The sequence below is a fragment of the Haliotis rufescens genome, unplaced genomic scaffold (genome assembly GCF_023055435.1).
Source record: "Haliotis rufescens isolate VD_foot unplaced genomic scaffold, xgHalRufe1.0.p SCAF_72, whole genome shotgun sequence".
NCBI classification, from domain to species: domain Eukaryota; kingdom Metazoa; phylum Mollusca; class Gastropoda; order Lepetellida; family Haliotidae; genus Haliotis; species Haliotis rufescens.
The window spans coordinates 451587-479094 of record NW_025964364.1 but is presented as its reverse complement, the minus strand read 5'-3'; the positions used below and the strand labels follow the sequence as shown (position 1 = coordinate 479094).

Below are 27508 nucleotides of genomic sequence, written 5' to 3'. Positions count from 1 at the left end.
CAAATCCTGCAATCGACAAATTTTGATTGGAATATGCATGGACTCGTTATAATAATTCCAGCCTAGTTCAGCAAAGGTGGAAACTGGACGTTTAGAGTCAGTTAACTCCCTTGCCTCGGTAACATGACGGCAATCTGACTTGTTGAACATCATCATGTTAAATGAGTTTGGATCAAAGACATTTTTTTTTATTTTTCACTGCGAAAGAATAGCTTTCTTGAAAACATTTTTTTTAATTAAAAAATACATAAACATCTGATGTCATGAATGGATGACACATTTAAAAAATATCAAGATAAATATCAATATTTATCAGAACAACTTCAATAAAAAAATCTTATAACTGGGCTAAGATCATCGGTTCGATAGAGATTTTCCAGGAATTGAATTGAACTCAAAACAAACCTGCAAATCTAAAACCACATGTTCATCTTTAAATTTGAGCATGACATATGGCCTGGGTATGACATGACGTGTGGTATAGGTATGACATGACGTGTGGTATGGGAATAACATGACATGACATGACATGACATGTGGTATGGGTATGAGATGACGTATGGTATGGATATGACATGGTGTGTGGTTTGGGTATGACATGATGTGTGGTATGGATATGACATGACATGTGGTATAGGTATGACATGACCTGTGGTATGGGTATGACATGACATGTGGTATAGGTATGACATGACCTGTGGTATGGGTATGACATGACGTGTGGTATGGGTATGACATAACCTGTGGTATGGGTATGACATGACGTGTGGTATAGGTATGACATGACGTGTGGTATGGATATGACATGACATGACGTGTGGTATGGGTATGACATGACGTGTGGTACGGGTATGACATGACGTGTGGTATGGGTATGACATGTGGTATAGGTATGACATGACGTGTGGTATGGATATGACATGTGGTATAGGTATGACATGATGTTTGGTATGGGAATTAAACATGACATGAAGTGTGGTATAGGTATGACATGTGGTATAGGTATGACATGCCATGTGGTATAGGTGTGACATGACATGTGGTATAGGTATGACATGACATGTGGTATAGGTATGACATGACATGTGGTATGGATATGACATGACGTGTGGTATAGGTATGATATGACATGTGGTATAGGTATGACATGATATGTGGTATAGGTATGACATGATGTGTGGTATACGTATGACATGACATGAGGTATAGGTATGACATGACATGTGGTATGGGTATGACATGACGTGTGGTATAGGTATGACTTGATGTGTGGTTTAGATATGACATGACATGTGGTATAGGTGTGACATGACATGTGGTATAGGTATGACATGACATGTGGTATAGGTATGACATGACATGTGGTATAGGTATGACATGACATGTGGTATGGATATGACATGACGTGTGGTATAGGTATGACATGACATGTGGTATAGGTATGACATGATGTGTGGTATGGATATGACATGACATGTGGTATAGGTGTGACATGACATGTGGTATAGGTATGACATGACATGTGGTATAGGTATGACATGACGTGGTATGGGTATGACATGACGTTTGGTATAGGTATGACATGACGTGTGGTATGGCTATGACATGAGACATGGTAAGGGTATGTTCATCTTTTATTTCAAAGACACAGCATCTAAGCATCACCAGGTACACACAGTACAACATCTTAATATTCCATAACACATTGACACAGCACATTGACACAGCACATTGACCTTTGACACGGGCTACGTAAATGGGAACAGTTTACTCCGCACACATCATTCAGCAGTCCATGTGGGGGTCGGGTGACCACCTGGTGGGGTGAGACAAAGACAGACCTGGTTCCAACACACAATGAGGAAGTACTGCTGGGACACGAGATCCCTCGCAGGTGATTTGTATCAGTAACTGTGTCAGTGGAACACCAACAGTTCATACAGAGTGTCCGACTACAGCCATTGTCCTGTGCCGGCCACCTACAGTTCATACAGTGTGTCCGACTACAGCCATTGTCCTGTGCTGGCCACCTACAGTTCATACAAGTACATTCTGATCAACGGGGTGAAAATACTGTTGGAATGTTCCACACTCCGGAGCTTGTTAAGTATAGATTGTATGTTAGTATTTACTGCTATAATATCCCACACTGGCTTTGTTATGTACAGTTTGCGTGTGGGCATGGAGCACAGGGCACCAAGAAACTGGCATGGAGCACAGGGCACCAAGAAACTGGCATGGAGCACAGGGCACCAAAAAATTGGCATGGAGCACAGGGCACCAAGAAATTGGCATGGAGCACAGGGCACCAAGAAATTGGCATGGAGCACAGGGCACCAAGGAGTTGGCATGGAACACATGGCACCAAGAAACTGGCAAGGAGCACAGGGCACCAAGAAACTGGCATGGAGCACAGGGCACCAAGAAACTGGCAAGGAGCACAGCGCACCAAGAAACTGGCATGGAGCACAGGGCACCAAGAAATTGGCATGGAGCACAGGGCACCAAGAAACTGGCATGGAGCACAGGGCACCAAGAAACTTGCATGGAGCACAGGGCACCAAGAAATTGGCATAGAGCACAGGGCACCAAGAAACTGGCATGGAGAACAGGGCACCAAGAAACTGGCAAGGAGCACAGGGCACCAAGAAACTGGCAAGGAGCACAGGGCACCAAGAAACTTGCATGGAGCACAGGGCACCAAGAAACTGGCATGGGGCACAGGGCACCAAGAAATTGGCATGGAACACAGGGCACCAAGGAGTTGGCATGGAACACAGGGTACCTGAAGAAACTGGAATGGAGCACAGGGCACCAAGAAACTGGCATGGAGCACAGGGCACCAAGGAGTTGGCATGGAACACAGGGCACCAAGGAGTTGGCATGGAACACAGGGCACCAAGGAGTTGGCATGGAACACAGGGCACCTGAAGAAGCTTTTGTTGAGGAGCATGCAGGAAGAAAGTGTGAAATCAGTATTCTTAGCAAGAGATCTGATTCCGGTTGGAATACCGGGCCAATAAACAGCTCCATCCTTGCACCTTCAGCTGATGATACTGGATGCCAAGTCCACCACGTCAGACTGTACATAATGGATGATGTTAATCATGTATATCTATTTGTGTCAACTAACACCAGTACATACAGGAGGGAATCAATGCAATCAATAGCAGGTGGCTGAGAACCAGCAGTCTTGGGCTCTGCAGATACAGAGTAGTGCATACGGTACCAGTAAATATGGCACTAGTAGATAGACACCAGTAGATATAGCACCAGTAGATATGGCACCAGTACATACGGCACCAGTAGATAAGGCACTAGTAGATATGGCACCAGTAGATACGGCACCAGTAGATATGGCAACAGTAGATACGGCACCAGTAGATACGGCACCAGTTGATACGGCACCAGTTGATACGGCACCAGTAGATACGACACCACGAGGGTTATGACAGCAGTAGATTATACAACACAAGTAGATACAACACAAATAGATACAACACAAATAGATACAACACAAATAGATACGACACCAGTAGATACGGCACCAGTAGATACGGCACCAGTAGATACGGCACCAGTAGATACGACACCATGAGGGTTATGACAGCAGTAGATTATACTACACAAGTAGATACGGCACCAGTAGATACGGCACCAGTAGATACGACACCACAAGGGTTATGACAGCAGTAGATTATACAACACAAGTAGATACGGCACCAGTAGATACGGCACCAGTAGATACGACACCATGAGGGTTATGACAGCAGTAGATTATACTACACAAGTAGATACGGCACCAGTAGATACGGCACCAGTAGATACGACACCATGAGGGTTATGACAGCAGTAGATTATACTACACAAGTAGATACGGCACCAGTAGATACGGCACCAGTAGATACGACACCACGAGGGTTATGACAGCAGTAGATTATACTACACAAGTAGATACGGCACCAGTAGATACGGCACCAGTAGATACGACACCATGAGGGTTATGACAGCAGTAGATTATACAACACAAGTAGATACGGCACCAGTAGATACGGCACCAGTAGATACGACACCATGAGGGTTATGACAGCAGTAGATTATACTACACAAGTAGAAACGGCACCAGTAGATACGGCACCAGTAGATACGGCACCATGAGGGTTATGACAGCAGTAGATTATACAACACAAGTAGATACGGCACCAGTAGATACGACACCATGAGGGTTATGACAGCAGTAGATTATACAACACAAGTAGATACGGCACCAGTAGATACGGCACCAGTAGATACAACACCACGAGGGTTATGACAGCAGTAGATTATACTACACAAGTAGATACGGCACCAGTAGATACCGCACCTGTAGATACGACACCATGAGGGTTATGACAGCAGTAGATTATACTACACAAGTAGATACCGCACCTGTAGATACGGCACCAGTAGATACGGCACCAGTAGATACGACACCATGAGGGTTATGACAGCAGTAGATTATACTACACAAGTAGATACGGCACCAGTAGATACGGCACCAGTAGATACGACACCATGAGGGTTATGACAGCAGTAGATTATACAACACAAGTAGATACGGCACCAGTAGATACGGCACCAGTAGATACGACACCATGAGGGTTATGACAGCAGTAGATTATACTACACAAGTAGATACGGCACCAGTAGATACGGCACCAGTAGATACGACACCACGAGGGTTATGACAGCAGTAGATTATACTACACAAGTAGATACGGCACCAGTAGATACAACACAAATAGATACGACACCAGTAGATACGGCACCAGTAGATACGACACCATGAGGGTTATGACAGCAGTAGATTATACAACACAAATAGATACAACACAAATAGATACGACACCAGTAGATACGGCACCTGTAGATACGACACCATGAGGGTTATGACAGCAGTAGATTATACAACACAAGTAGATACGGCACCAGTAGATACGGCACCAGTAGATACGACACCATGAGGGTTATGACAGCAGTAGATTATACAACACAAGTAGATACGGCACCAGTAGATACCGCACCTGTAGATACGACACTATGAGGGTTATGACAGCAGTAGATTATACAACACAAATAGATACAACACAAATAGATACGACACCAGTAGATACGGCACCAGTAGATACGGCACCTGTAGATACGACACCATGAGGATTATGACAGCAGTAGATTATACTACACAAGTAGATACGGCACCAGTAGATACGGCACCAGTAGATACAACACCATGAGGGTTATGACAGCAGTAGATTAAACTACACAAGTAGATACAACACAAATAGATACAACACAAATAGATACGACACCAGTAGATACGGCACCAGTAGATACCGCACCTGTAGATACGACACCATGAGGGTTATGACAGCAGTAGATTATACAACACAAATAGATACAACACAAATAGATACGACACCAGTAGATACGGCACCAGTAGATACGGCACCTGTAGATACGACATCATGAGGGTTATGACAGCAGTAGATTATACAACACAAGTAGATACGGCACCAGTAGATACGGCACCAGTAGATACGACACCATGAGGGTTATGACAGCAGTAGATTAAACTACACAAGTAGATACAACACAAATAGATACAACACAAATAGATACGACACCAGTAGATACGGCACCAGTAGATACGGCACCTGTAGATACGACACCATGAGGGTTATGACAGCAGTAGATTATACAACACAAGTAGATACGGCACCAGTTGATACGGCACCAGTTGATACGGCACCAGTAGATACGGCACCAGTAGATACAACACAAATAGATACGACACCAGTAGATACGGCACCAGTTGATACGGCACCAGTAGATACGACATCAGTAGATACAACACCAGTTGATACGGCACCAGTTGATACGGCACCAGTAGATACGGCACCAGTAGATACGACATCAGTAGATACGGCACCAGTAGATACGACACCAGAAGATACCGCACCAGTAGATACCGCACCAGTAGATACGACAACAGTAGATACGACACATGTAGATACGGCACCACGAGGGTTATAACAGCAGAAGATTATACAACACAAGTAGATACGACACGAGTAGATACGACACCAGTTGATACGACACCAGTAGATACGGCACCAGTAGATACGACACCAGAAGATACAGCACCAGTAGATACGGCACCGGTAGATATGACAACAGTAGATACGGCACCAGTAGATATGACACCAGAAGATACCGCACCAGTAGATACGGCACCAGTAGATACGACAACAGTAGATACGACACATGTAGATACGGCACCACGAGGGTTATAACAGCAGAAGATTATACAACACAAGTAGATACGACACGAGTAGATACGACACCAGTTGATACGACACCAGTAGATACGGCACCAGTAGATACGACACCAGAAGATACAGCACCAGTAGATACGGCACCGGTAGATATGACAACAGTAGATACGGCACCAGTAGATATGACACCAGTTGATATGGCACCAGTAGATACGACACCAGTAGATATGACACCAGTAGATATGACACAAGTAGATACGACACCAGCAGGTATGGCACCAGCAGTTTTAGTAAGCGAAAGTTAGTGCTTCTGCCCTTTACTCACTTCAGTGTTCATGTATGTGAAACCTCAGCATGGAAACATCAGTTATACAGATACTATTGATAATATTGATATGCATGTTGAAAAGTCTACATCGGGTAATTGCAAGAATTATTGTTATACTATTTTCTTTTATTTACAAATTAATAGTGTTTCCATTTGTATCTTCAAGATAACTATCCCCAACAGGATCCCACCTTCTAAAATCCGTACTATCCCTGACAAGAAACCTTCAAGCCACGACAACGAAAACTGCGGCCTACATGAAACGGAGACTGGAAATCCTGGAGTCACTCTTTCAACAAAATCAGTTTTGCTGGAGCAGAGTACCAGGAGACAGGGATGATCCAGTAGAAGCCTGTACAGCTGTCTCTACTGCTGAGAGCAGTGATCAGGAAACATGTGTCTGAGTCAGGCATCCCATCACTGCTAATTACCTTCACAGCGCCACGCGCACACACACCACTTGGTCACGCTGGGTCCACTGTACTGGCCCAGGTCATTATCAGCAGGGAAGCTTCACAAAGTCAGAGAACACTGTAGGACAAACTCCCTCAAATGCCAACAGACAGATCACTGGTGGCATGCCTTAGATGGGCTGTGAAATGATTGTGATGGTTTGGCCTGAGCCTCACCTGAGCTAAACACCAACCTTTATGTCATGATGATAATGATTGACCTGGTGTCTCATATAACTACCTGCATGCTCAACTGTGTTTCCAACAGTCCAACAAATGTATGTACAGGCCTTAACCACTCCAGCACCAGTGTCCTTAATGAGACACAACCTACGACGCAATCATAACAACCCCTTCCTCCCACACACACAGACCAACATGAGTACTTAGCAAATAGAACTAATATCACTGTTCAAATCAGCAACTACATATCCCACAATAGGTCACAAACATCAGACTAACATGGTCATTGACCCAGCCCAGGTCATCATGACCTAGCCATCCAGGTGGACTTATGTGGTACACCACTGAGTATATTTCATCAACAATTACCCCAAGCCAGTTACATGCAACAACAGCATGAAAGTCACACCAGCCAAGTGGCTGATTCTAATAATAGCCCTGATATATGGTGTACAGCTAGGCCACACTGCCTCAACCACCCTAACGTAGAGAGGCCACGACAACCCCGCTCCAATGTAGAGAGGCCACAACAACCCCGCTCTAATGTAGAGAGGCCACAACAACCCCCCTCTAATGTAGCGAGGCCACAACAACCCCGCTCTAATGTGGAGAGGCCCCTACAACCCCGCTCTAATGTAGAGAGGCCACAACAACCCCGCTCTAACGTAGAGAGGCCACAACAATCCCGCTCTAATGTGGAGAGGCCCCTACAACCCTGCTCTAATGAAGAGAGGCCACAACAACCCCACTCTAATGTGGAGAGGCCCCTACAACCCCGCTCTAATGTAGAGAAGCCCCTACAACCTTGCTCTAATGTAGAGAGGCCACAACAACCCCGCTCTAACGTAGAGAGGCCACAACAATCCCGCTCTACTGTAGAGAGGCCCCGACAGCCCTGCTCCAATGTGGAGAGGCTACGACAGCCCCACTCTAATGTAGAGAGGCCCCTACAACCCCGCTCTAATGTGGAGAGGCCCCTACAACCCTGCTCTAATGTAGAGAAGCCCCTACAACCCTGCTCTAATGTAGAGAGGCCACAACAACCCCGCTCTAATGTGGAGAGGCCCCTACAACCCCGCTCTAATGTAGAGAAGCCCCTACAACCCTGCTCTAATGTAGAGAGGCCCCTACAACCCCGCTCTAATGTAGAGAAGCCCCTACAACCCTGCTCTAATGTAGAGAGGCCACAACAACCCCCTTCTAATGTAGAGAGGCCACAACAACCCCGCTCTAATGTAGAGAGGCCCCGAAAACCCCGCTCTAATGTGGAGAGGCCACGACAACCCCGCTCTAATGTAGAGAGGCCCCGACAACCCTGCTCTAATGTAGAGAGGCCACAACAACCCGGCTCTAATGTAGAGAGGCCACAACAACCCCGCTCTACTGTAGAGAGGCCCCGACAGCCCTGCTCCAATGTGGAGAGGCTACGACAGCCCCGCTCTAATGTAGAGAGGCCCCTACAACCCCGCTCTAATGTGGAGAGGCCCCTACAACCCCGCTCTAATGTAGAGAAGCCCCTACAACCCTGCTCTAATGTAGAGAGGCCACAACAACCCCGCTCTAATGTAGAGAGGCCACAACAACCCCCCTCTAATGTAGAGAGGCCACAACAACCCCCCTCAAATGTAGAGAGGCCACAACAACCCCCCTCTAATGTAGAGAGGCCACAACAACCCCGCTCTAATGTAGAGATGCCCCGAAAACCCCGCTCTAATGTGGAGAGGCCACGACAACCCCGCTCTAATGTAGAGAGGCCCCGACAACCCTGCTCTAATGTAGAGAGGCCACAACAACCCGGCTCTAACGTAGAGAGGCCACAACAATCCCGCTCTACTGTAGAGAGGCCCCGACAGCCCTGCTCCAATGTGGAGAGGCTACGACAGCCCCGCTCTAATGTAGAGAGGCCCCTACAACCCGGCTCTAATGTGGAGAGGCCCCTACAACCCCGCTCTAATGTAGAGAAGCCCCTACAACCCTGCTCTAATGTAGAGAGGCCACAACAACCCCGCTCTAATGTAGAGAGGCCACAACAACCCCCCTCTAATGTAGAGAGGCCACAACAACCCCGCTCTAATGTAGAGAGGCCCCGAAAACCCCACTCTAATGTGGAGAGGCCACGACAACCCCGCTCTAATGTAGAGAGGCCCCGACAACCCTGCTCTAATGTAGAGAGGCCACAACAACCCGGCTCTAATGTAGAGAGGCCACAACAACCCCGCTCTAATGTAGAGAGGCCACAACAACCCTGCTGCAATGTAGAGAGGCCATAACAACCCTGCTCTAATGTAGAGAGGCCACAACAACCCCGCTCTAATGTGGAGAGGCTCCTACTACCCCGCTCTACTGTAGAGAAGCCCCTACAACCCTGCTCTAATGTAGAGAGGCCACAACAACCCCGCTCTAACGTAGAGAGGCCACAACAATCCCGCTCTACTATAGAGAGGCCCCAACAGCCCTGCTCCAATGTGGAGAGGCTACGACAGCCCCGCTCTAATGTAGAGAGGCCCCTACAACCCCGCTCTAATGTAGAGAGGCCCCGACAACCCCGCTCTTATGTGGAGAGGCCACGACAACCCCGCTCTGACGTAGAGAGGCCCAGACAACCCTGCTCTAATGTAGAGAGGCCACAACAACCCGGCTCTGATGTAGAGAGGCCACAACAACCCCGCTCTAATGTAGAGAGGCCACAACAACCCTGCTTCAATGTAGAGAGGCCATAACAACCCTGCTCTAATGTAGAGAGGCCACAACAACCCCGCTCTAATGTGGAGAGGCCACAACAACCCCGCTCTAACGTAGAGAGGCCCCTACAACCCTGCTGCAATGTAGAGAGGCCACAACAACCCCCGCTCTAATGTAGAGAGGCCCCGACAACCCCGCTCTATTGTGGAGAGGCCCCTACAACCCCCGCTCTAATGTAGAGAGGCCACAACAACCCCGCTCTATTGTGGAGAGGCCACGACAACCCCGCTCTAATGTAGAGAGGCCACAACAACCCCGCTCTAACGTAGAGAGTCCACAACAATCCCGCTCTACTGAAGAGAGGCCACAACAACCCCGCTCTATTGTGGAGAGGCCACAACAACCCCGCTCTAATGTAGAGAGGCCCCGACAACCCCACTCTATTGTGGAGAGGCCCCTACAACCCCCGCTCTAATGTAGAGAGGCCACAACAACCCCGCTCTAATGTTGAGAGGCCACAACAACCCCCGCTCTAACGTAGAGAGGCCCCTACAACCCTGCTGCAATGTAGAGAGGCCACAACAACCCCGCTCTAACGTAGAGAGGCCACAACAACCTCGCTCTAATGTGGAGAGGCCCCTACAACCCCGCTCTAATGTAGAGAAGCCCCTACAACCCTGTTCTAATGTAGAGAGGCCACAACAACCCCGCTCTAACATAGAGAGGCCACAACAATCCCGCTCTACTGTAGAGAGGCCCCGACAGCCCTGCTCCAATGTGGAGAGGCTACGACAGCCCCGCTCTAATGTAGAGAGGCCCCTACAACCCCGCTCTAATGTGGAGAGGCCCCTACAACCCCGCTCTAATGTAGAGAAGCCCCTACAACCCTGCTCTAATGTAGAGAGGCCACAACAACCCCGCTCTAATGTAGAGAGGCCACAACAACCCCGCTCTAATGTAGAGAGGCCACAACAACCCCGCTCTAATGTAGAGAGGCCCCGACAACCCCGCTCTAATGTGGAGAGGCCACGACAACCCCGCTCTAATGTAGAGAGGCCCCGACAACCCCGCTCTAATGTAGAGAGGCCACAACAACCCGGCTCTAATGTAGAGAGGCCACAACAACCCCCCTCTAATGTAGCGAGGCCACAACGTCCCCGCTCTAACGTAGAGAGGCCACAACAACCCTGCTTCAATGTAGAGAGGCCATAACAACCCTGCCCTAATGTAGAGAGGCCACAACAACCCCGCTCTAATGTGGAGAGGCCACAACAATCCGCTCTATTGTGGAGAGGCCACAACAACCCCCGCTCTAATGTAGAGAGGCCCCGACAACCCCGCTCTATTGTGGAGAGGCCCCTACAACCCCCGCTCTAATGTAGAGAGGCCACAACAACCCCGCTCTATTGTGGAGAGGCCACGACAACCCCGCTCTAATGTAGAGAGGCCACAACAACCCCGCTCTAACGTAGAGAGGCCACAACAATCCCGCTCTACTGTAGTGAGGCCACAACAATCCGCTCTATTGTGGAGAGGCCACAACAACCCCGCTCTAATGTAGAGAGGCCACAACAACCCCACTCTATTGTGGAGAGGCCCCTACAACCCCCGCTCTAATGTAGAGAGGCCACAACAACCCCGCTCTATTGTGGAGAGGCCCCTACAACCCCCGCTCTAATGTAGAGAGGCCACAACAACCCCGCTCTAATGTAGAGAGGCCACAACAACCCGCTCTAACGTAGTGAGGCCACAACAACCCCGCTCTAACGTAGCGAGGCCACAACAACCCTGCTGCAATGTAGAGAGGCCACAACAACCCTGCTGCAATGTAGAGAGGCCCCGAGAGGCCACAACAACCCCGCTCTAATGTGGAGAGGCCACAACAACCCCCGCTCTAACGTAGAGAGGCCCCTACAACCCTGCTGCAATGTAGAGAGGCCACAACAACCCGGCTCTAACGTAGAGAGGCCACAACAACCTCGCTCTAACGTAGCGAGGCCACAACAACCCCGCTCTAACGTAGAGAGGCCACAACAACCCCGCTCTAACGTAGAGAGGCCACAACAACCCCGCTCTAATGTAGAGAGGCCACAACAACCCCGCTCTAATGTAGAGAGGCCACAACAACCCCCGCTCTAATGTAGAGAGGCCCCGACAACCCCGCTCTATTGTGGAGAGGCCCCTACAACCCCCGCTCTAATGTAGAGAGGCCACAACAACCCCGCTCTATTGTGGAGAGGCCACGACAACCCCGCTCTAATGTAGAGAGGCCACAACAACCCCGCTCTAACGTAGAGAGGCCACAACAATCCCGCTCTACTGTAGAGAGGCCACAACAACCCCGCTCTATTGTGGAGAGGCCACAACAACCCCGCTCTAATGTAGAGAGGCCACAACAACCCCACTCTATTGTGGAGAGGCCCCTACAACCCCCGCTCTAATGTAGAGAGGCCACAACAACCCCGCTCTATTGTGGAGAGGCCCCTACAACCCCCGCTCTAATGTAGAGAGGCCACAACAACCCCGCTCTAATGTAGAGAGGCCACAACAACCCGCTCTAACGTAGTGAGGCCACAACAACCCCGCTCTAACGTAGCGAGGCCACAACAACCCTGCTGCAATGTAGAGAGGCCACAACAACCCTGCTGCAATGTAGAGAGGCCCCGAGAGGCCACAACAACCCCGCTCTAATGTGGAGAGGCCACAACAACCCCCGCTCTAACGTAGAGAGGCCCCTACAACCCTGCTGCAATGTAGAGAGGCCACAACAACCCGGCTCTAACGTAGAGAGGCCACAACAACCTCGCTCTAACGTAGCGAGGCCACAACAACCCCGCTCTAACGTAGAGAGGCCACAACAACCCCGCTCTAACGTAGAGAGGCCACAACAACCCCGCTCTAATGTAGAGAGGCCACAACAACCCCGCTCTAATGTAGAGAGGCCACAACAACCCCCGCTCTAATGTAGAGAGGCCCCGACAACCCCGCTCTATTGTGGAGAGGCCCCTACAACCCCCGCTCTAATGTAGAGAGGCCACAACAACCCCGCTCTATTGTGGAGAGGCCACGACAACCCCGCTCTAATGTAGAGAGGCCACAACAACCCCGCTCTAACGTAGAGAGGCCACAACAATCCCGCTCTACTGTAGAGAGGCCACAACAACCCCGCTCTATTGTGGAGAGGCCACAACAACCCCGCTCTAATGTAGAGAGGCCACAACAACCCCACTCTATTGTGGAGAGGCCCCTACAACCCCCGCTCTAATGTAGAGAGGCCACAACAACCCCGCTCTATTGTGGAGAGGTCCCTACAACCCCCGCTCTAATGTAGAGAGGCCACAACAACCCCGCTCTAATGTAGAGAGGCCACAACAACCCGCTCTAACGTAGTGAGGCCACAACAACCCCGCTCTAACGTAGCGAGGCCACAACAACCCTGCTGCAATGTAGAGAGGCCACAACAACCCTGCTGCAATGTAGAGAGGCCCCGAGAGGACACAACAACCCTGCTCTAGAGAGGCCACACCCTAATTTATGGTCACCCCCTAATTAATGGTCTCCTGCCCCCCCCCCCCCCCCCTAAAAAAACAACCCACCTATCCTCCATCACTTTTTGGGCCATGTTTTTTGTTCACAAAAGTATTTCTTTCTGAGCCAACAATCATTCCCATCATAAGCAAGTGTCAGGAACACAAACATCTAGGCCACAAGTCACAAACAGCTGGGGGGAGGGGTCACAAGTTTACTGCTTCACCATGTTCACTGTTTTGCTGGTCACACACAATAAACCCTGTTTTATGTGCTTATCCTCTACACTACACTACAGGAGGTAGGTGTTTGCTGGATACAGTCATGATGCCAGTGACACATTTCAAGGGGTGAGAGACCTGTTTACATTTGTCCCCAGCTGTCAATAGCCATCTGGCCATCAGCGGAGTTATCACACGTGGTAATGGAGACAAAGAGATGCTTCTTTTGTCCTCTGACCTGAGGACAGTTGCTGTCAGTGCTGCTATTTGGAGGATCAGTGCTATCTCTCAAGGGTTCATGCTTTGTCAGCAAGTATATTTCACATCCTCAGAGACATGCAACTACAACACAGAATACTGCAGAGGAGAACTAGTGCTTTTGTCTGTCTGTTTCTTTGTCTTGTCTGTTTCTTGTTTAACACTGAACTCAACAATATTTCTGCTGTACGACCATGATCTGTAAATAATTGAGTCTGGACCAGACAACCCTGTGATCGACATCATGAGCATTGATCTATGCAAATAGGATAGGATAACATGCATCAACAAAGTCAGCCAGTCTGACCAACCAATCCTGTTAGTCGCCTCTTACAATTAGCTCAGTCGGCTAAGCCAAATTCCCACCCATATCTTCAGGAGGGAGAACTAGGGAGTACTAAGGAGCACTAGGTGTACTAAGTATACTAAGTATACTAGGTATACCATGTATACTAGGGGGTACGAGAGGGTACTATGTGTACTAGGTATACTAGGGGGTACTAGGGAGTACTAGGTGTACCAGGTATACTAGGGGGTACTAAGGAGTACTAGGTGTACTTAGGAGTACTAGGGAGTACTAGGGTGTACTAGGGTGTACTAGGGTGTACTAGGTGTACTAGATATATTAGGGGGTACTAGGGGGTACTAAGGAGTACTAAGGAGTACTAAGTGTACTAGGGGGTACTAGGGAGTACTAGGTATACTAGGTGTACTAGGGAGTACTAGGTGTACTAGGTGTACTAGGGGGTACTAGGGGGTACTAGGTGTACTAGGGAGTACTAGGGATACTAGGTGTACTAGGGGGTACTAGGTGTACTACGAGTACTAGGTGTACTAGGGGGTACTAGGTGTACTAGGGGGTACTAGGGAGTACTAGGTGTACTAGGGAGTACTAGGGAGTACTAGGTATACTAGGTATACTAGGAGGTACTAGGAGGTACTAAGGAGTACTAAGGAGTACTAGGTGTACTAGGGTATACTAGGTGTACTAGGTGTACTAGGGAGTACTTAGTACTAGGTATACTAGGGGGTACTAGGTGTACTAGGGTGTACTAGGTGTACTAGATATATTAGGGGGTACTAGGGGGTACTAGGGGGTACTAAGGAGTACTAAGGAGTACTAAGTGTACTAGGGGGTACTAGGGAGTACTAGGTATACTAGGTGTACTAGGGAGTACTAGGTGTACTACGTATACTAGGGAGTACTAGGTGTACTAGGTGTACTAGGGGGTACTAGGTGTACTAGGGGGTACTAGGGAGTACTAGGTGTACTAGGGAGTACTAGGTGTACTAGGTATTCTAGGTATACTAGGGGGTAATATGTGTACTAGGGAGTACTAGGTGTACTAGGTGTACTAGGTATACTAGGGGGTACTAGGGAGTACTAGGTGTACTAGGGGGTACTAGGGAGTACTAGGAGTATTGGGGAGAACTAGGGAGTACAAAGGAGTACTAGGGAGTACCAGGTGTACTAGGTGTACTAGGGAATACTAGGGAATACTAAGGTGTACTAGGTGTACTAGGTGTACTAGGTGTACTTAGGAGTACAAGGTGTACTAGGGAGTACAAGGTGTACTAGGGAGTACAAGGTGTACTAGGGAGTACTAGGTATACTAGGGGGTACTATGTGTACTAGGTGTACTTAGGAAGTGCTATGGAGTACTAAGGTGTACTAGGGAGTACTAAGGTGTTCTAGGGAGTACTAAGGTGTACTAGGTGTACTAAGGAGTACAAGGTGTACTAGGTGTACTAGGTGTACTAGGGAGTACTAGGTGTACTAGGGAGTACTAAGGTGTTCTAGGGAGTACTAAGGTGTACTAGGGAGTGCTAGGGAGTCAATACTGTCTTTGCCAAAAACATCTGAGTCTACCAAACTTTTACAAGACTTGATCTTCGGACTAGTAGCTACAGTTGCACAGAAGATGTTGTAGTCGATTATCATGCCCTCTCGCTGGAATCGAATCCCAAAATATATAACCATGGTAACTCACAATGCAGATTTACTCCTTGTAGATTTCTGGAAGCCATCAGTTAAATCTTCCAGGTGACTGGCAACCAGATTACGTGTTGCTCCACAAACATAGGGACACCAAGGCATCATCAAGCATCAACATGATCCAGTGACTGGACACTGCATGTTCTTTGTTGAAATGTAACCTCAATTTCTAAATTCTCTCTCTTTTCTGGTGCCTGGCATTGGGAGTTTGAGGTAGGTAAGTTAGTCTGCTTTATATTAATGAGCACAATCTGACGACATTTATAACATTCTTTTGCTTCAAAATATGGTACTGCTACTGTCCTACTGACCACCATGCCTTTGTTGTCAATACCTCAGAATTTAGAAAAATGTGTCAGACCAAAACAAAATTCCTACACAACCTACAATTCCTGAATGAGAAAACCAAACCACTGAACAGACAAACAACAAAATGTTTTCTTTGCAGTATTATTAAGTCTGTATAATTGTAACTGCTCCACAGGTTATCAGTGGTAATAACAATGGCAGCCTGGACTCAGTGTTGTGGAGGCACTATGGCACTGGGTGGTGTGAGGCTGTTGGTCTGCACGGACACCTGGTAGAGAGGGTGCCAGCTCCCTGCCCACACATCACACCACAACAGACAGGCTTCACCCAGTTCACATAACAACAACACAACCAAAATCAATTTCAATTTCTCGTGTTTGACAAAAATTGATTTCCTTACGGTGTTACCTGCTGATGCCCACGAAGTTGCAGCTATATGAGGTTTTCATCACAGCCAGCAGTCAACTCTACCAAGGACAGTGAAATACAGTCAAGCTGGAACTGTTTTATTCTAAAGCCTTATGAAAATATTGTTGTGATGCTAAATACATTTATTGTTAAAACAAGGTAGTAGGTATTAGGTACAGTTTGTTGGATGTGTTAGTTATTTTTATAACTGCATCTATGTTGGAGAACAATTGAAAATGTCTGGTACATTTTTCCATGTCCGTTGGATACAACTGACAAGAGTTAGGGTCAGTCTGGGTATAAGAATCCCATGGTTTTTCAGGTCTACAAACTGTAATTGTGGTCTGGGTATAAGAACCCGATGGTTTCAGGTCTACAAACAGTAATTGTGGTCTGGGTATAAGAACCCGATGGTTTCAGTCCTACAATCAGCAACTGTAACCATGGTAACACTGCTGGGTTGCAGGCTGTCAACAATAATAGAACAGTAAAATAAAATTAACTGTTTTTCTAGGTTTCCTACAACACTTTGACTTTGTGTCTGTAGCGATGTATATATATATCATCAGTACCAATATCATAGTGTTCAGCAATGTTCCTCTAGAACTATCAAGTCAATATATTATCAGTACCAATATCACAGTCTTCAGCAATGTTCCTCTAGAACTATCAAGTCAATATATCATCAGTACCAATATCATATCATTGAGGGGTGTGCTGCAGTCCTTGAGTCTTAGTGCTTCTCTTTGAATCTAGGGACTCCATTAAACTCGAATATCCAATGTTAGGGTTATAACAAGCACCCCTAGACCATGTAGACGTTCATGCTTAATGTGAACACAGCATAGGTGTATGTGGCCACCCGTTGTGCGGGACGTTGGTGTCTGTCTGTGAGTGAAGATCCGGGGTAGAATAGGTCTTCAGCAACCCTTACTTGCCATAGCAGGCGACCATGCTTGTTGTAAGAGGAGACTAACTAGTCCACTAGTCCTTATGATGATAACATATAGCAAAACCCTTAATAATGGCCAATTTCTACTAATCCTTGGGATACCTTAACTATTAGGCAGTTTGGCAAGGACTATAGGACTAGTGCCATTCTAACATGTTCTACTGCTGTGGATTGTGGATTATTTACAGACCTCGGCCACATAGCTGGAATATTGCTGAGTGTGGCATTAAACAACAAACAAACAGACCAGCACCAATCATGACATGCAAACCACTTGCCCATATAGTTCAGCAAGTTAGTGAATCAGACAAACCAACAGGCCAAGGACTGTTGACAAAATGCAACCCTGAGGGGTAAGTGGTACCTCAACTATGACAACAAACTCACTCAACTATGACAACAAACTCACTCCTCAACTATGACAACAAACTCACTCCTCAACTATGACAACAAACTCACTCCTCAACTATGACAACAAACTCACTCCTCAACTATGACAACAAACTCACTCCTCAACTATGACAACAAACTCACTCCTCAACTATGACAACAAACTCACTCCTCAACTATGACAACAAACTCACACTGGGACCACACTGTTGAATGTAGGCGTGGCAGATATGTGTTGAATGTAGGCGTGGCAGATATGTGTTGAATGTAGGCGTGGCAGATATGTGTTGAATGTAGGCGTGGCAGATATGTGTTTAAAGTAGGTGCGGGCCTGGTGGTCACCCAACACTGACCGCAGCCAGGTTACTGACCTCCACTTCACGGCCGGCCTCAGGGACAGAAATGTCCTTTCTTTCAAGTGTGCCACAGGTCAGGCATACAGATGTTTACGGGCCTTTGGTATTAAAGTATGTCTGCTAGAAGAATAACTAATGATATTTCACTGAGGCTAGATAATAAGTAGTTGTAATAATATCCTTTTTTCATTTCTGAATACCAAAATATTAATTTTATTAGGATATCAACAAAAACAAAATGATGCATCAAATCATATCATAACTGTAACAAAGCAAAACATTTTCAAATCAAACATTTCATACCAAATTTCCCACACATCAAACAAGAAATAACCAATTGATATTACATCGACAGAAATATATCATATTCACAATGTAAATACACACAGTTCATGAAATTTTGGTAACTCTGTCACAACCTATTCAATGTAAACCCACGAACTTGCACAATCCAACAATATGACACAGGAATAGTTTTTGTTTGTTATCTTCTAGATATACTTTGAAACTTGTATATATTTAAGATTGCATGTGAACTATATTCTGTAAACTTATTGTTTGTGCATATCCAAAAAGAAATAAAATCTAAACTTGTATCCAGGTCTGTCGTTCATGTTTTTGGAGCTGATAACATAAGGACCAGATGCCATGGGATGGGGCTGATAATATCAACCACTGGCTTGCCTGTCAGAGACTTGATTATTTACAAGCTGAAATAATTGTGGGGGTAAAACTGGAATATTGGTGATAGTGGCATACACAAATATGCACTCATTCACTCACTCACTCACTTGGTGCTCAGGACACAAATGGTAGGATATTTTTGTCGTGATGCAAATCTCCAAGTATAATGAACAATTATACTATATCGAAACAGGTATAGATGTATTGTAGTATCCTACTTGAACAAACACATCACAACATTAACAACCAATGACGCACTTTCAAGCAACTGCTGCCATTACGTGCAACACAGATGTGTTCATTCTGTTATTCTGGAACTTGCATTGAGCTATGACCAGTACTGTAGTTTATGGCCATTCAACGACAGATGTCTCCTGTCACAAAGGCTCGGCTATAATGCAGTGTACATACAGACTTCCACGGAGACACACAAGCAACTACCTATAGTGCCTTACCATGCTTAACTTTAGGATAAGAAACGTAATGTTTTCTTCTTTGAAAAAATATCTGAGAGATAGACCGAGGGTGTGAGTGAGCTTATTGTTTAATGCCATTAGGGATTTATGTAGGATGATTTAACTGAGTCCCCCTCACAGGCAAATTGGGAAAACTTCTTATCTTGTCTAAATTTGAATTTTTCATTAGTTTTATATTTTCATAAACATGATAAAGTCAGAGGTATTTTGAGATAGCATTTAATGCAATAATATAAAACACAACATTAAAAGCTGTTCCTATTTATCGGTCTTGTTTAAAGTGAATACAGATTTCTTCTAAATGAGCTGTTACCCGGTAGTTACATCATGTACATATATTAATGCACTGTAACCATGGTAACATAAATTGGCAAACATTGAATTGCCACCATCACCGATATTCCAGTTTTACCACCACAGCCTTTTCAGCTTGTAAATAGTCAAGTCTCGGACAGGCAGGCTAACGGTTGATGTTATAAACAGGTGGAATGTCAAGATGGCTACATCAAAACAGATTTCTTGATAGTCAACTCCTGGAACAAGTCAACTACTGGAACAAGTCAACTCCTGGAACAAGTCAACTCCTGGAACAAGTCAACTACTGCAACAAGTCAACTACTGCAACAAGTCAACTACTGGAACAAGTCAACTACTGGAACAAGTCAACTACTGCAACAAGTCAACTCCTGGAACAAGTCAACTACTGCAACAAGTCAACTACTGGAACAAGTCAACTCCTGGAACAAGTCAACTACTGGAACAAGTCAACTACTGCAACAAGTCAACTACTGGAACAAGTCAACTACTGCAACAAGTCAACTACTGGAACAAGTCAACTACTGGAACAAGTCAACTACTGGAACTAGTCAACTCCTGGAACAAGTCAACTCCTGGTGTATTGCTAATGACGCCGACACTCCCAGGTGTAGTGAGTGAGTGAGTGAGTATGGTTTTACCCCGCTTTTAGCAATATTCCAGAAATATCACGGCGGGGGGACACCAGAAATGGGCTTCACACATTGTACCCATGTCATGAATCGAACCCGGGTCTTCAGCGTGACGAGCGAACGCTTTAACCACTAGGCTACCGCTGACCCTCCCAGGTGTAATAGTGGCGGTGGTGTATTACTGATGACGCCGACCCTCCCAGGTGTAATAGTGGCGGTGGTGTATTACTGATGACGCAGACCCTACCAGGTGTAATAGTGGCGGTGGTGTATTACTGATGATGCCGACCATCTAAGGAGTAACAGTAGTGGTGGTGTATTGCTGCTGACGCCGACCCTCCCAGGTGTAATGGTGGCGGTGGTGTATTACTGATGACGCTGACTCTCCCAGGTGTAATAGTGGCGGTGGTATATTCCTGATGATGCCGACCATCTAAGGTGTAATAGTGGCGGTGGTATATTACTGAAGATGCCGACCCTACCAGGTGTAATAGTGGCGGTGGTGTATTACTGATGATGCCGACCATCTAAGGTGTAACAGTAGTGGTGGTGTATTGCTGCTGACGCCGACCCTCCCAGGTGTAAAAGTAGTGGTGGTGTATTGCTAGTCATGCCAATATGCTCGTCCTCTGCAGTAGGTAATCATGGTAATTACCTAATATTTATTTCATGATGGGATCAAAGTGATTAATTACCAACTTAGAAGAAAGCCATGTAAACCTTAGGCAAGGTGGACATGACTAGGATGATGGATAGATCGGACTTCAACCTTTAAAGGCCACTAATGACATTCTTGTCTAGCTCACCATTTCCCAGCACCTGTGACACTATGACATAACCAGGACTGTCAAAGGTCAACTCGAGGTTGTATCAAGGTCTGCCAGCCCCACTGCTAGATGACGGTCGGGGCTCACTGCTGCAGAGGTGACACCACATGCATGATAGTGATAGTGATGAACACTGTTAGCATTCCAGGAATGCCATCTAAGCCAAAAGACATCTATTACCTTATTCAATCAATGGAAACATTTTTATTAAAGATATGCAAAAGATGACAATAGAAACATTATTGAATATTAACTGAACATTGTACATAGCCACACCATACCATGTATACATGCGGAATCAGCATGGCTGCGCATCATGATTTGGTTAACAGCTACAAGACAGGAGGCCCCTCCTCGTGTTGTACTTAAACACCATCCATTAACCTACACATGTTAAATTAGCAATTGCAATATTAGATATAGATATACGGTACTTCACATAGATATTCAGGCAGTCTGGTATTTAGACTGCTTCTATACTGAAACAACGGCTTGTATACACATTGGAGCGACCGTGAACATGATGTGACTGGAACTGATCTGGGACCACACTCACCTCCGGGGTGTCTGAGCCGGTGACTCCACTCTATGTAGTGTCTAGCAGGTATTCAGCTCATTCTGTATTTGTTGTTTTATTGTTTATTTGTGAATAAAATGTTCCAGAACTGTGATGACAATAATTTCCTTCATCCCCCTACCTCCCCACAAGAGCATACCCTCAAGATTTATTCATCACCAGCAATAGATTTGTTAACTGTTAACTATTTGTTAATATGAAAACCCTTGACATTCATAGCTAAGAATACCACAGCCTTTGGATGTTAATTGTACCTATCTGACATACACAGGTACCATCACCATGGTTACTGCAAAGTACCACAATAAAGAAACATTCAAGGTGTTCATAATGTTCCCTGCATGGTCTGTTATTAGCAAGACAATTTATTGTTTCAGGGTTTTACTCGTCTCACAAGTGTCCAATGCGCACAAATAAACAAGCTTCACAAATATATGGAATGGATGCAGACAGAAACAATATCGCCTCCAAAGGTACGCACAATAATTCTTGACAAGAAAAATAAAGGTTGTATAATTCAAATAATTATCAAATCTTACACAGCATTAGAAATTGGCACTTGTCCTATAGTCCTTGCCAAACTGCCCGATAGTTAAGGTATCATAAGGACTAGTAGTAGAAATCTGCCCCTTCCAAAGGTTTTGCTATATGCTATTATCATGATTATTATGAGGACTACTGGACTAAAACTGTTGGTTTCAGTCGCTGCTTACAGTACAGTTCACTACACCATTTCTACACCTTTCTGGACCCTTATATACAAAATAAAAAACGATATGACTCTGTGAGTCTGTACAAACTCCACTGGTAGCCGAATTTTATAGTTGAACCTGTAGTAACCATGGTACCTGAAGCATGTTTATGATAGAACCTGTAGTAACCATGGTACCTGAAGCATGTTTATGATAGAAGCTGTAGTAACCATGGTACCTGAAGCATGTTTATGATAGAACCTGTAGTAACCATGGTACCTGAAGCATGTTTATGATAGCACCTGTAGTAACCATGGTACCAGAAGCGTGTTTATGATAGAACCTGTAGTAACCATGGTACCTGAAGCATGTTTATGATAGCACCTGTAGTAACCATGGTACCTGAAGCGTGTTTATGGTAGAACCTGTAGTAACCATGGAACCTGAAGCATGTTTATGATAGAACCTGTAGTAACCATGGTACCTGAAGCATGTTTATGAAAGCACCTGTAGTAACCATTGTACCTGAAGCGTGTTTATGGTAGAACCTGTAGTAACCATGGTACCTGAAGCATGTTTATGATAGAACCTGTAGTAACCATGGTACCTGAAGCATGTTTATGATAGCACCTGTAGTAACCATGGTACCTGAAGTGTGTTTATGGTAGAGCCCGTAACCATGGTACCTGAAGCATGTTTATGGTGGAACCTGTAGTAACCATGGTACCTGAAGCATGTTTATGATAGAACCTGTAGTAACCATGGTACCTGAACCATGTTTATGGTAGAACCCGTAACCTTAGTACCTGAACCATGTTTATGGTAGAAAACATAACCATGGTACCTGAAGCATGTTTATGGTGGAACCTGTAGTAACCATGGTACGTGAAGCGTGTTTATGGTAGAACCCGTAACCATGGTACCTGAAGTATGTTTATGGTGGAACCTGTAGTAACCATGGTACGTGAAGCGTGTTTATGGTAGAACCCGTAACCATGGTACCTGAAGTATGTTTATGGTAGAAACGTAACCTTAGTACCTGAACCATGTTTATGGTAGAAACCGTAACCATGGTATTTGCTATGGACTGGCCAGGTCTACCTACGAGTACCACTATGAGCGGGATAGGCTGGGGTCAGGTGTTGCTCTACAGCCTCATGTTTACCTGAGATGGCAAACAAAGTGACCATCAGATACTTCATGATCATTTGTTCAACACCTGTCCAATTCTACTCAATACACGCAGGCTGTAGGCATGCTACAGGGTATACAACATGCTGCACTGACTGAAGGAAGGAATAAGTCCTTGCATCTCAGAGTCTACATAACCATTACAAAGATCACATCTAGGGTCCTTGACAGTCCTCGTGGCCTAAACGATACCAGGGTACACATAATCATGATATAGACTGCATCCCTCACATTGCACTAGGAATTGTTTGGGGTGTAAGTGTCATGACAACAGACTGATGCATCGTGTCTCCCATGAACATGATTCCCTGGCAATACACTGTTGATGTGTTATCATCAGATATTCATATGAATAGTTTCACAGATAAAATGAATTAAAAACAGATTGACAACCAACAATGCAAGCACATACTTCACAGAAAGACTTTGCCCAAATCATGTATTGTAAGTATCCATGCAGAGTACAGTCACAACAGTCTAGAATGAAAGCCACAAAAGTCTGTCTGTGTCAACTGTTTGATCACTTTTTTTGTTTCTTTGTATTTTCAGAGGATGCTGGCTGGCTAGCTACCTGGAATGTCTGTTGGCTCTTTGATACATGCTAGATGCAGCAATTGGCTCGTAGTGAACACATAGTGTAAAAAGATACTCGGGGAGTTGGGCATGCTGAGGGCAACAACTGGGAGTCTCAGGCTTAGGACAGCAGAGGTGCAGGCTGGGGGGGGGGGGGGGGGGGGTGTAAACTCTCCAACACTTTCACCAAGCACCAGCCACCAAATGCACCTATGGAATGATTGACTTGCAAAAAAACTGTGACATGTACAAACAGCACAGCAATTTGCACTTTGGTACAGGAAAGGAAGACACCAATCTATCACCAAGCAAACAAAGTTTTAACAACACAATATTCATGACAACTGTTCAGTAAACGAAGTGCTACAATCTCGATAAGGACATAAATAGGTCCTCCCTTGTGCACATGGTACAGACTTATCACTGGACATTTGACTGATTCTACCCGGCGGGTAACCTGTAATATATATATCTACATGATATAACATTGATTAAACAATAGAGGTACTCGGTGTTACCGGTATATGAAATAATAATGAACATTTATTACATTATGTTTGGAAAATGCTTGTATGTTGAGTTTTTCAAAATCATGCCTATCTTCATCTTGTTGGAAAAGTTTACGTAAGTGACAACTAAGACAAGTCAATTGAAATTTTGAACTTAGCAACTGTTTCCTCTGATCAAAAAAGCAACCAGTTTCCTGTACATAATGTGTCTATTACCTCATCCATTGTTACCATAGCTACATCCAACAAAATACTAAGATGTAAAAAATATGCAGGGAAAGTTTTTTTAATTCAGGTTCATAACCAATAACACATGAAAGACTGCATGCCATGTAGTGTGCTATGTATTGCAATACATAAAACATTATCGCAATAAATTGAGATACGAAATTCGGGCCAATACCATCACTATTTAGCATTAAACACACTTGATCTTGAGTGAATATGTGAGCGTGTTCTTATGCAATTAACCAGCAATATCATGGCAGGGGATACAAGAAATGGGTGTACCCATGTGAGGTAATAAAAATCGGGGCCTTTGGCAATTTATCGAAGCCTAACCTCACAGTTTCTTGAGATTAGTTGAAAGTGGTAGAATTATATGACATAATCATATTACATAATTAATAATATGATTTCAACTCTAATGAATCTATAACATACAAATGAGGAAACAACTCTAAGGGAGTAAGTGTCTGTCAGACAGAACAATGTTATATCTAATCATATCTGCATGCACAATACGACACAAATCCTGATACAGAAGCCACAATATATGTATCTAATAAATCTCGACACTGCATATACATTTTGTGCAGAAAATCCAATCATAAGACTGAGAATAGAGTCCGTAGACTCGCATAAAGGTAAAGAAGGACAACTGACTAATACACAATGACATGACACAAAGTCAAGTCAACTATTTTGTATGAGAAGAAATAAGAAACAAACAAGTTTATGTACTGCATTTTGACGGGCAGCAAGGAAAAGCTGATCGATCTTGTTATCGAGCCGGTTTCTTATCCGAAAGGCGACTAAGAAACTATGAGGTCTTAAAAAATCATTTGTTCTTACTTATCATGCTTATTGACATTGATTCGAGATATACAAGGACAATTGATATGGGGTTAAATGTGAATGAATGCCAAATTACCGGTAAGTGTATCGGGTATCATATCGTGCAAAGTTCGCCGACAATGCACCGATGTACATGATGTACTGGTGAATCACAATATCACTAATGCATATAGTGAAGGCCCAGAGTTTTCACATAAGACACAAGGGATATATGTAAACCATTTTTTAACATTAAGAATGAATTCAAGGATTCCCTTGGCCATCTCCGTGATGTTTATCAACATTCAAGGACTGTGAGAGCCCTAGACTAAACATGACAGAAATCCTCAAGTAAACTCCCTAATTTCTTATCTTATTTGTTGTAAGTAAACATAAAACTACTTATTGAGTTAAATATCCAACATATTAATTAATTGTCAGACCAAAGTTGCCATGTTTACAGACTGCAAGGAACCAACGTTGTTGACATCATACAGCAGGTACAGGGAGGTGTATGGATTATTACATACAAATACTTTGCATACTAAGTAATGGAAATCAAAACAATTATTCAAATAAAAGAAGTATTATTTGTTTTATCATAATGTTATGAGCCATATGTATAATATTCGCAGGATTGGGAGTATGACGCAAAACTAATTTTAGAGTACACGTATGTTTTCACCTGATGTGAACTATACCAGCTGATCTCTCCCTGAAAGGAAGCACATCTGTGTGCCAAACAAAAAGAAATACTTCTTACCTTTCAAAACATCTATCCACATTATCCGACATCAGAAGCAGCATACAAAGTTGTTCGAGTGCGATCAGCTGCATATCTCTCTCGTCTCCTTGGCCCATCTGTAGCCATTCTAACAAGGTTTCTGGATCTACATCCGCCATTTTGTTTCCTCTGCTCGAGAAAAACCCACCAAAACAAAAGTAATGAGGCGAGGTTTGAGGCTGTTTTGGACGGTTATATCCCAAAGAATAAACACAATGTACACAGAAGCCTATGAGAATAGGCTACTGTCAAACCAGTTCGTCAGATACGTCCATAATATGCGTAGTACGATCTTTCCCCAGACGATACTTTTGTCTTTCCGTACTATCGATGACTCGTCTGACACCGTTCGATCACACTTCCTGCATTGATATTCGAGTCTGGTGACTCCTACGGCGAACCGTAGGTTGTGGCCACCACCCAGTACACTTATCCCGAAAGAGGATAACAACTGCTTTCATATAATCATTGTAAATGCAGAAACTGCCAAATTATAATGCGTAAAGGGGAAATCCTCGAACACTGTGCTGAGAAATGCAGCCTCGATCGGAATAATTTTGAAAGGTGAAGGTCAATTTCATTTGAAGGTGAAGGTTTGTCTATGCGGACAACGCCATTATTATGTATCTGGTAAACAAAACAATCTAACAAACACGTGATACGCTTACGCAAGACTTATGACAATGCAAAACATGTAGTCTTATCCCAAAGTTTTAATGTTATCATGTAAAGCCAGAGACCAAACGTTTTATGTACAACAGCTATTCCCTGTCATAACAGTTGAATGTGGGCTCAAAGGATATGCACAGAGACGC

At 45.0% G+C, this 27508-nt stretch overlaps 1 protein-coding gene across 8 annotated transcripts in view; it reads right to left on the bottom strand.

The window, feature by feature from the left end:
• The window catches only part of LOC124125385 (E3 ubiquitin-protein ligase HECTD1-like), a 100827-nt gene extending 73588 nt beyond the window's left edge, over positions 1-27239 (bottom strand). For all 8 annotated transcript variants that reach the window (XM_048388473.1, XM_048388476.1, XM_048388474.1 and 5 more), the window contains exon 1: positions 26673-27239. In XM_048388473.1, coding sequence (XP_048244430.1) covers positions 26673-26812 — 140 coding nt within the window. In that variant the 5' untranslated portion in view covers positions 26813-27239. The remainder of the gene's footprint in view (positions 1-26672) is intronic.
• Positions 27240-27508: the final 269 nt, after the last annotated feature.